At 39.4% G+C, this 12,319-nt stretch overlaps 1 protein-coding gene across 2 annotated transcripts in view; it reads left to right on the top strand.

Moving 5' to 3' along the window:
• LOC125232090 (chitooligosaccharidolytic beta-N-acetylglucosaminidase) overlaps nt 1–12,319 on the top strand; it is a 42,622-nt gene that overhangs the window by 11,327 nt on the left and 18,976 nt on the right. For both annotated transcript variants that reach the window (XM_048137704.1, XM_048137705.1), the window contains exons 2-3: nt 7,511–7,590; nt 10,961–11,158. In XM_048137704.1, the coding sequence (XP_047993661.1) occupies nt 7,511–7,590; nt 10,961–11,158 (278 nt within the window). The remainder of the gene's footprint in view (nt 1–7,510; nt 7,591–10,960; nt 11,159–12,319) is intronic.

A 12,319-nucleotide genomic window follows, 5' to 3' on the forward strand; every position in this document is an offset into this window, starting at 1 on the left:
GCGACATATTAGTCTTGTATCAAAATATGACATTTAGTGTACCGTAAGTACAGATTTCTTAGGTGAAACTGAGTCTTCTGTGGGTATTCATAAAGGAGGATAGAATAGAATAGAATAGAATAGAATAGAATAGAAATCGTTTATTCGTGGTAAATTACAATAGGTATTAAAAATACAAACATTTAATTATTAAAACATAATATAAAAATTATCGTTTACCACGAAATGGTCCCGCCTCAGCATAATGCTAACCTATAGTAGGTATATGTATTTGTCATAATTTGTTTATTCAACCGTCGGTATTAAGCTCCGAATTTTGAGATGGGTTTCTATTTACCGATGGCAGAAAAACACTGTCATTCATACCCTCGGTAATGAAATCTCAATTCGCGTTAATAGAACTGCAACCTGTTCATTACCACGGTAATAGAAAATTTAGGTATGTTGGCTTCAATAATCATTTTATGACATATAATAAACTAAAATGATCCTAAAACTCTTCAAAACTAATAGTTCAATAAATACTCTTCCATAAAAAAAATATTTGTGGTCGTTAATGAGCTTTGATACCCTTAATTTTTTGGTATCTTTTGAAATCTGCCTTAAGTACCACGTTAATAGGCGCCATTACCTTATATGCACTTGAAATGTGAAAGTGAAAATGCTAGAATGACATGTAAACCACGAAGTTGTATAGTCATATTGTTCATTAGTATTGGTGACCACCATCTGGCTCCATCATCAGACCCTGAGCACCACCTTGAAGTAATTAGAATTGTATTTGTCTTATTTTATCATCATATTAATATATACTTTACTCTAATACTTATCATATAACAAAAGCAAATATTTGGGATGGGGTCTACTTTTATAATTATTACTTTAATTTTTTAAATAAATTATAACATAATTGATATTATTTCGCGCTATATTCTCGTATTTTCGTACAAAATAATGTTTATTAGAAACCAAAAGTTTATATCGAGATAGTAGATTGTGATTGTTATCAAAATTCCATAGAAAGGATCAAGATTGTTTTGTCCATTATTGTAGTGCGAGCGAGTGATAAGACGTGCTAGAAAGGGTCGGCATATTGGGCTCGCGCGGCGGGTAAAATACCTAATTTCGCCCGACGCCGAAATGTTATAACGCTCTTAAGCCCTTTTAAAGATGTTCACTTTTAAAAGAACTCAAATCCGACAGCATCTAGAAATACTCTTTTTCTTCTAGGATCTTAAAAAACTTACTGACTTCCGGTTACACTTATACTGGTTTTCATAAGTCGAACAGTCTTCCTCGGAAGCTACATAATGTATAACACAAGGTCCGGCGTTAAACACGCTATAAACACACGACACGACACGCATTACGTACAATTACTGTAATTGCCGTGACCGCATGAAAGCGTTGCGAGTATCACACGCATGCTCAACCCTTTTGTTGACGACAATTTGACTATACGCTACTTGCCTCCTAGTCAAATCAGCTTCTTTTTAAGAACTGTCAAAACGAATTACAAAGTCATGATAATATAGAATTATCTGTTATATGAAATCGAATTGAGTGACGTCACGGTCAACTCAGTTACTTTATTTATTCCTACCTGACTTATTAAATAGATTTCGTGCATGGTATAATAGTTATTTGTTATACAAGGGGGCAAAGTTGTATTTTAACGCCGAGTGTGGAATTGAAAAACGAGCAAGTGAAAGGATTCTATAGTTGAACCACGAGCGAAGCGAATGGTTCGAAAATATAATCCTGAACTTGCGAGTTTTTTAACACACGAGAAGTAAAATACATTTGCACCCGAGTGTAACACAAAACTTTTCCCCTTACTATAGCGAGGAAACTACAACGCAAAAAATGCGTTTATCACTGCTTCCAGTAATTCCACAGGCGGTAAATCATCTTTATTACTATATTCACCTACTTTTATCAATTTTAAAGCAGTTAATTTGGCTTTATTCAAGGTCAAATTACTTTACCCACTAGTGGATAAAATGCATTTTTACCCGTTGGTATTAAAGGACAAAACACGTGTTTCCGAGCTAGTGAGGGAAAAAATATTTTATTTTAAGTACAGTCAAGTTCCCTATTATATTTATTTGTTTATAGAGCTCACTGGTTCTGAACTGGATTCACGGGGGTGGCACCGAGAAAAATCGTGAAGGTGTGACGCGCACCGTCTTGCTGCATGGTTCGAATTTAAGTCATTAGATCTGTCTCCGATATTATACTGATCTGTCAGAGCCAAAAGTAACGTTTTTAGTTGAACAAATGTTACTTTTGACAATCATGAATCATATTTATTGAACCAAATGGTGACTTATTGGCGCTAATAATGAGTGTAATAACCAAAAAAGATATAAAAAAACTAAAATTCGATAGGTACAGATAGCGTGACATTAAGAAAACTTTCTTACTAGTAGATTCTCACTGATAGATCAGTCTCATATCTGAAAATTTTCTAATGATTGACATTCGAATCGGGCAGACTTAAATGATGTCATGAAATCATGATCCTACCCATTTAGTCCATGTAATTTATATATAAACGAAGCGAACGGAAACGCTGCCATTTAGACAGATATGAGTTTGCCTTTAAAATGCAATCGTGACACAACAATGGAATTGTATGGTACAGTTTAGATATATGTCCATCTATACTGTAGCTAGTGCGGTCAATTTGAAAAAAACCGGCCAAGAGCGTGTCGGGCCACGCTCAGTGTAGGGTAGTTTTCCGCTCCGTAGTTTTCCGTATTTTTCTCAAAAATTACTGAACCTATCAAGTTCAAAACAATTTTCCTAGAAAGTCTTCATAAAGTTCTACTTTTGTGATTTTTTTCATATTTTTTAAACATAATGGTTCAATAGTTAGAGGGGGGGGGGGGACGCACGTTTTTTTCCTTTATGAGCGATTATTTCCGAAAATATTAATATTATCAAAAAACGATCGTAGTAAACCCTTATTCATTTTTAAATACCTATCCAACAATATATCACACGTTGGGGTTGGAATGAAAATTTTTTATTTTTGCACTTTGTTGGCGTGATTAATATACATATTGGTACCAAATTTCAGCTTTCTAGTGCTAACGGTTACTGAGATTATCCGCGGACGGACGGACGGACGGACAGACAGACATGGCGAAACTATAAGGGTTCCTAGACTACGGAACCCTAAAAAAGAATGTACCTACCTGCTTATAGAGTCCGACCAAGATAAGTCTGCGCCTCTGCAAGGGTAAACGTCATAATTTCATCAAAGTTTGACGTTTAAAATAACATCTGCTGTGCGTAACCGAATGCACAAACGCTCACGAAACGCTCACGAGTCTCACGACAATATCTCTTTCGTAGCTATCTATCTCTATCGCTCTTGCGTATTGGCGCGACAGAGCCAGACTACCTATCTGCGGCGTTTCGGTGGCGTTTCGCGTCGCAGTAATGCCATTCGGCTACGGGGCCTGGCGAGGCTGTGAAAAGCGTTGCAAACTTATCTTCTTCTCTACATATATGCATCTTGGATATACAGTATATACACACCGCTTTATATACAGAATACGTATACGTTTTTTTACTATGTTTTTATGTTTAATATGTCACGATAAAACGAAAAAAAAAAAAAGCGCTGGTGGCCTAGCGGTAAGAGTGTGCGACTTTCGATCCGGAGGTCGCGGGTTCGAACCCCGGCTCGTACCAATGATTTTTTCTGAACTTATGTCCGAAATGTCATTTGATATTTGCCAGTCGCTTTTCGATGAAGGAAAACATAGTGAGGAAACCGGACTGATTCCAATAAGGCCTAGTTACCCTTCGAGTTGGAAGGTCAAATGGCAGTCGCTTTCGTAAAACTAGTGCCTACGCCAAATCTTGGGATTAGTTGTCAAAGCGGACCCCAGGCTCCCATGAGCCGTGGCAAATTCCGGGATAACGCAAGGATGATGATGATATCACGATAAAACGAAAGCATACAAAACTACATAATCTACATATTATGTCTCTTCAAAATTCGCGTGTGCACTGCTTATTAAGATCTAACAATACGTCAATTCTCCTCGATAAAACCTGAAATTACTGCACTGGCCCCGTAGCCGAATGGCATTTCTCCGACGCCAAACGAAAGCGATACGCCGCTGGCTCTGTCGCGCCAATACGCAAGCGCGATAGAGATAGATATCTACTAGCGCTTCGTTTCGTGAGCGTTTCGTGAGCGATTGTGCCATTCGGCTAGCCACCCTGTTCTACCTCATCATACGCGTCTGTGCGACCGATTCTGATGTAGCAATTTGTTATTGGTTTGATGTTGTTTTGACACTACCTCATTTTGACATCCTCGGCGCCACTTGGTAGGTATGTGAAGACACGAGTGAAACACTCCGTAGCTAATTTCACACTGGTTTATTGACAACTAGCTTTTGCCCGCGACTTCACTCGCGTTAAATTCAAAAATTGCGGTATCCTCCATACAAACTTCCACCCCCCATTCTAGGGAAGTAGGAGGTTAGAAAGAGACAAAAAGTAGCCTATGTCACTCTCCATCCCGTCAACTATCTCCACTTAAAAAAATCACGTCAATACGTCGCTCCGTTTTGCCGTGAAAGACGGACAAACAAACAGACACACACTTTCCCATTTATAATATTAGTATGAATTGGTCTATAATTAGACTCTATAGAGGGGTGCGCGGGCGCAGCCGCTGCCATGCATACAATTATGTTTTTTTTTTAATACGTACCGTACCGTACGAATGCCGAGTACGAACGATATATGAACTTCAAATTGTGTCATTGAGCATGTCACTCTCAGTTATTAAGTGCGTGTAAATTGCACCTGTTATCACATAAAGAAAATAACTAAAAATTGTTTATTTTCAGACAATTAAGTATAATCCATAGTCGTTAGTTTAGTCTAAATTAGCACGGTTCTACTGGCGAAAGTTTTTTTAGGAAAGCGATTACCCTTCCAATAGGGATTACGATTACATAAAAAAAATGGCATTCTGTTTAGTCCGTCAGTTAGATCGTCCAAAAATAATGAACACATATTTTTCGCTTTTTCTAATTAATGAAAAAATACAAAGATATAGAGCATCAAAGTTCCGGAGTGGGGGCTTGTGACGTCACTCCTACGTAAAAATTGTACCTAGCCGTGACGTCACGCGAAACTTCAACGCACTGTAGTCGTCATATTTCGTTTACGAGAAAAAAGAAAAATTACGTGTCTAAAATTCTTTGATAATCTAACTGACGGACTAATTAGATTTTTAGTCGTCTCGCGTATTCAGATGGTAAACTTAGCTTTATTGGGATGAGTCATGTTCTACTTGATCCGAGGCTTGAACCCGCAATTTCTGGATTTAAATTAGCACGCTGCATTCACGCTCCTCATGTAAATTGCACAGGGCACGTAGCCAAATGCACAAATGCTTACGATAATATCGATATCGTAACTCTCTTCCGTACTGGTGCCGTAGCCGAATGGCATTTTTGCGACGGGAAGCGAAAACGAAACGCCGCGAAAGGTAGTGTGGCTCTGTCGCGCAATAAGCAAGAGCGATAGAGATAGATATCTACGAGCGTTTCGTTTCGTGAGCGTTTGTGCCATTCGGCTATGTACCCTGGCGAGACAGAGCCAGACTGCGTTTAGATCGGCGTCCAGCGTCAACAATTGTCATTTCTGCTAGGCTGGCAGTACTCGGTTAAATATCGTATCCTTACAACATCAAAACCAGATAAAATCGGTAATTTTGAATCCGTCTACAAATTGGTTTCGTGTGGTAACCGACAGTGTAAATCATATGCCATGATAATGTGGTTGCATAGTGCTTAGTGGTTAGGATATCCATTGTGTTTTGAATGAGATCCGTTATTACATGTTTCTTATAAATAACCACTTATCTCAGGTCGTAGGTAAAGAAGTCATGTGGTATTTTGGTATTTTTTGTAGATGATAGTTTTTTGAGACTAGGTTTTAGCTTATTTCAAACCACTTTAAAAAAAATATTACATTACGATGCAAATGCGAAATTTCACACATGCATCGTACGACTTTTTTCAGTACCCAGGTACAGATAGCCCTCTGAAGTTTTGAGCTGACAAGAAATGACTCACTAGTGCGGGCAAGAAGCACAGATGGAGTACAGATGTACTTACTGAAAACACATTTTCATGAATGATAGGTAGATTGCCTAGCAATGTGCCATGTGCCAAAATATCCATTAAATGTTTTCGATTTTTTTGGCACGTTTGTCTCCACAGAACTTAATTTAGATAGAAGAAACAAATTCATATATTTGTATAGGGGCCGAGCGTGTCAAATTTTGTACTGAAGTTGATTCTTGCCTGTAATTTTAAATATGTCTCAGGCTCTTGATTGTTCATAATTTTTGTGTTGTTGCAATTGAATATCACGTAACGAGGCATTTTTTATGTTTTGGTTGACTTCAACTTACAAAAATTGACGCCCGAAAGCTGCAAGCTGCGAGTAAAGACGGACAACTCAGTGGATTTCACTGAGTTCATTTGACACGCTAAGTAGATACGTTTGCTTGATCTATGGTATATATGACATCTGTGTTTGTCTCTGTCAAATCTTTTTAAATTTTTTAATATTAGGTGAGAATGTTACATGAATGAATCGAACATTTTGAAGTGGCTTAAGTTTTGTAAAATTGCAACTGGCACATTGCTAATATTTATTTCGAGTGATTGCTCGAAACCTGAAAGACGATGAATGAAAGCATTTTTGTGAACATTTATCCATCATCATCATCATATCAGCCCTTTATCGCCCACTGCTGAGCATAGGCCTCTCTTCTAGTACGCCACTTTTCCCGGTCCAGGGTGGCTAGCCGAATGGCACAATCGCTCACGAAACGCTCACGAAACGAAGCGCTAGTAGATATCTATCTCTATCGCGCTTGCGTATTGGCGCGACAGAGCCAGCGGCGTATCGCTTTCGTTTGGCGTCGGAGAAATGCCATTCGGCTACGGGGCCTGGACATTTATTGTTTGTACTTATAGTATTTTATGCAACAGGCGTTTAAAGAAGGTCAGAAAAGACGAGTGGTGTGGGTAACAATTTGAGGCGAAGCCGAAAATTGTTATTGACACGCCACGAGTATTTATTGACTCAGTTAAACACCGTTGCATACAATACTTTTTCTACGACTTAGTTTTTAATAACTATTAAAAACTAATTCTTGTATAACTTTCGTGAAATTCACACTGTTTCCTATATTATGACATTTATGACGCAAAGGTTTGCACTGTCAGCTCAGCTGCCCAAAGCCTCCCCGCGCACGCGCGCAGTATCGTTATAACAATGCGTTGCCATGGTTACAGAGCCAAACAATGCGTTTTCAGTTGTCGCATGAGCGGAAGGCGGCGGACGTTGGCTTTGGGGAAGAGACTTTTATGTAGGGTTTTAAAGATCTATGCACGACCCTGTAAATGACGAATAACAGTTCGGGAGTAGAAAAAGTAATTTTATGATATTTTTACAGATGGTGCCCAACCACTGGGCGCTGGTCGTGTTGCTGGTGCAACTGGTGAGATGCAGCGAAAACGATTATCTAGGACCAGAGTAAGTTTTATAAGTACATTTTGTTATTCGTCACTTTTGATCACGTCACATTGCTGGGTCCAAAATTTTCCGGTGCTTAGTCACACAGTATGGCCCGCTCCCCGCTGAAAGTGCCGCCCACCCCATCTCGGTTACCTCACGTTTACCACCTGTCAAAAACGCGAACAGTCGATCAGTCTTATTTCACTCATACAAGCATAGTACGCGTTCACCTACACGTCAGTGTCCGAGGAGTGGCTTAGTTTTCTATGGACTGGATAGGGTGGACCCACGCTCGCCCGATCCGCTACACGCCCCGCTAAACGCCCCGCTCCGAGCGTCCACTCAGGCCCTACCTTTACTGTCAAATCTATAGCTGCAGCCAAAATAAAAGCGACATAGGTGTAACCGAACAGTATCAGCATTTCCCATAGCGTTGATTAGACATGAAAATGAAAAAAAAAATGAAAAATGGTTTATTGGCCACAGATATTGTATTACAAATTGAGAAATAAAATGGTTAGGAGCTCCCAGTAAGTATTTAGCAGACCCCGAAGACAAGGCTTAAATTAAAAGTCGCGGTTGTAGTAAAAGTATGTAAACAAAGGATATATAAGAATGGGCATGAATAATTAAGTTGATTAATTAGAGTAGGCCAACATTTGCTAATAATACTTAACAAGATTCTCTTTTGTGTAGATTAATTGGTTAATTATTTTTTAACATAATAATGGTAAATTTTCTGAATATTGTATAACTAGCTTTGTTAATGGAGTGTGAACCTGCCTTGGAAATCTATATAGTTTGTGGTCAGGGTTCGTTAATATTTCTTGTATGTGGGTGGCTTTTGCATATTGTAATTTTTCCTCAGTCACCCGTTGACCACGAACGCTGTAAGGAGTTCGAAACGTCGGGATGAATTTTAAATTCGTTATACGCGATTTAATCCGTTTCCATAGTTTTATTTCATGAGCAACTATCGCGGTAACCGAAGACAATATTAAGATTCTCCTTGTTTAAATTGAATCCTTCGCCTATATTGTATAATTGCTCAACCAGCCCACATACTAATTAATGATAATAAAATGCATAACTTAACTCAAGTATTTATATCAGCAACATGTCATATAAATCTCTTGTTATTATTTCATTTAACCTCGCTCAATCAATTCTTGGCGAATTAACTTAAGTAAGATACAATTACTCGTAAGTATATAAATAAATAAATAAATATTATAGGGCATTCTTACACAGATTGACTGAGGCCCACGGTAAGCTCAAGAAGGCTTGTGTTGTGGGTACTCAGACAACGATATATATAATATATAAATACTTATATACATAGAAAACATCCATGACTCAGGAACAAATATCTGTGCTCATCACACAAATAAATGGCCCTACCGGGATTCGAACCCGGGACCGCGGCGTATCAGGTAAGGTCACTACCAACTAGGCCAGACCGGACGTATATATGTATTATAATATGCACTCTTAACCAGAACGCTACATTTCGATGCCTCATGGATTTCAATTTCGAGCGCTCGATATCTTCAGTCGAAAACCCATGGAAAACAACGAAATGATACCTATTATTTTAATAGAAGCGGTAGAAATTGGAAATCAGGATTCTGCTAACCCAATTCTGTTGGTACATATATTCTTATATTTCTTATTTAGTTTACCTAAAATAATGTAACATGCAGTGAGTAATGTAAGCTGCAGTTAGCAATAGCTATTTTAAACTACTTCCAGTATTAACCACGTACGTTCAAAAGGAACAATGGTATCGACCATTAGTCACAACTGTACTAAAATTAGTGCCATTATAGCTTTGTCGGGGAAGCAGTGCCAGAAACATGATATTCCGCTTTGTGTGGTAGGGCACAGCACAGCGGATATCATCTCGCTCGAATCTAGAACAGAGCCCAACTGGGGAAGTATCTCCGCCTTATAGAAGACCGCAGCCAAATAGCACTAGACCCTACTCACAGTTTGCTAACCCTTGGGGTCTTTGGATTCGTGCTAGTTTAATGAACTATGATTTATTAAGGAGCATACGCACTGGTCCCACCGTGAGCTAGTAAGCTATGAGCTATCGGCTATAAAAACGAACAAAAGACAAGCACTCCCGTGCAAATAAATGAGAAACGGCGATATTGATAGTTCACCGCTGTGCGAGTAACTATAACCATCGCCGTGTCTCTTTTATTTACACGGGAGTGATTATCTGCGTAGATACTACTTTTAAATGTATAAGTAAGTGGACTGTTATAATTGTATTTATTGCGACCTCGTCCACCATATGTTAATTTTAAAAATATTGAAATCCCACCCTGTTTTCTTGGTTGCCCTGAAAACCAGCGCCGTGGCTAATACCAATTAGCCATTGGCATATGCTGAGTGGCATCCTTTTTGGTGACTTTAGTTTAAGATGTATATAGATTAAGGCTATTGTTGTTTTACTTGTATATTTTCACCAAATAAACGTTTTCTATTCTATTCTATCTGTTGTTCGTTTTTATAGCCGATAGCTCATAGCTCCAATAGGAGGTAGGGCATAGCGAATTATATTCCGCCATATTCCGCTTTGTGTGGTAGGACACAGCACAGCGGATATCATCTCGCTCGAATCTAGAGCAGAGCCCAACTGGGGAAGTACCCCGCCTTATAGAAGACCGCTGCCAAATAGCACTTGACCTTACTCATAGTGTTGTGCTCCTGCCGGTGAGTAAGGCTACCAGAGCTCAACGAGTGTGCTGTGTGCTGGTGACGGAAGGACCTACGGAACTAATTTGTTCCGTCTATTGTCGTTTCAGTCGTCAGCAACCCGAACCCTCCCTAGAACTTGTGCACTCCTTTTTGTTGTGTTAAGTACACAGCAAAAAGGAGTGTACACGATTCTAATGGGTTGGCAACGCGCACGTGACACTCCTTGAGTTGCAAGCGTCCACGTTACGGTGACCGCTTTCCATCAGGCGGACCGTATGCTTATTTGCCACCGACGTAGTATCAAAAAAAAAAGTTTACTAGCTCGCGGTGGGACCAGTGCCTTAGTTGATTGTTTTCGACATCACTCTCAGTATGTTTCGTTGTCTTGAGCTTGTAATTTGTGCTACTTAGTTATAAACCTTGTCCATAAAAAACAAACGACTATAATGTATTAACAAAGATCTGCGAAAAAGGTTCATCACCTATGGCAATCTTTCTTATTTGAGACTTTTTACACGATTATAGAATGTTCGGGGGACTAAAATAGGGATTGTCTGTCTCTCTCACTGGGTTAGAAAGTCTTGGTAGGGATAAAGCTGTCAATGAACCCGTTATTAAAACGCGATTGGTAAATTTTAATCCAATTTGAATGTAAATGCATCTCTACGTTTGTTTACAGGCCAGCATGGGGTTACAAATGCATCGCAGAAGAAGGCTGCCAACGCTCTGACAAGCCAATCACGGTCTCTGATACCACACTCTTCGATAGCTTGGACTTATGTCGGACGGTGTGTGGTCGATTCGGCGGGATCTGGCCGAGACCTGTCACTGCTGCGATTAGCATGCAGACTGTGAAGATACACCCTAATTATTTGAGGTAAGAAATAGAAGTTTTTTTTTTAATTATAAATGGGCTTACTCTTGACCACAGACTAGCCAAAGGTAAAGACGTGGCCTACGATGGAGTGAGCTCGCCCAGAAGATGCCTGTTCACTCTTGATTTGAAGGTTGCCGGGTTATATGAGGGTTGAAGTTACCTTCCTACAACTACAGCTCAGAAAATCCTGTTAGTGTTACAGCCTTAGAAACCTTAACGGCCCAGCCACGACATTGGTCTAAGCGCGGCAGCGGTGAGCGGCGGCCATACATTGGAGCGAGACACAGCGATGGGACTTTTCATTCGCACGTATGGCTGCCGCTCACCGCTGCCGCGCTTAGACCAATGTCGTGGCTGAGCCGTAAGAGACTCATGTCGGACTGTCTGACGAAATCTGGCCCAGATCTATCACTGCTGCCTTAAGCATGCACTATTTGAGGGAAGTAGAATTGACATATCAGGGTACGTAGCCGAATGGCACAAACACTCACAAAACGAAACGCTCGTAGATATCTATCTCTATAGCTCTTGCGTATTGGCGCGACAGAGCCAGACTACCTTTCGCGGCGTTTCGTTTTCATTTCGCGTCGCAGAAATGCCATGCGGCTACGGCACCAGGTCAGAGTTAGAGGGCCAATCGCACTTGAATTATAAGATACCTACACTTTATGGAGCTTTTCATTACTTTGCGGTATTTGGTCTATATTGTATAGTAATGTATGTATAAATTAATTCTTGATACGTCTAAACTAAATATGGTTTAAAGTCGCACATAGTTTATTAAACGAGTAAATAAATGCAAAGTGAATTCTCTTGGCCTGACATCTATATTATATATTTTTCATTAATGATACTTCTAGCTACTTAACTTTACGATGTTTCGCTTTAATTCAAATTTATTGCACTCGAATGACGACTTTGACGAGGGTCAATTAGTATAACCTAAATACTGTGTCCGACACAAAGTGTTAAATAATTGTAGCATAATAGCTGCGAGAGATATGTTATCGCAGAGGAAAGTTACATTTATTAATATATATTATTAAATTATTATATATCAAATGATATATAAATCAGAAAATAGAGTGGTGCATTGGATGCTGTGTGTGTTTCATGACTTTCTAGAGAACGCGTGTTTAATATTTCTTGAAGACCATGCGC

This window comes from Leguminivora glycinivorella, chromosome 12 (assembly GCF_023078275.1).
Source record: "Leguminivora glycinivorella isolate SPB_JAAS2020 chromosome 12, LegGlyc_1.1, whole genome shotgun sequence".
Taxonomy (NCBI): Eukaryota; Metazoa; Arthropoda; class Insecta; order Lepidoptera; family Tortricidae; genus Leguminivora; species Leguminivora glycinivorella.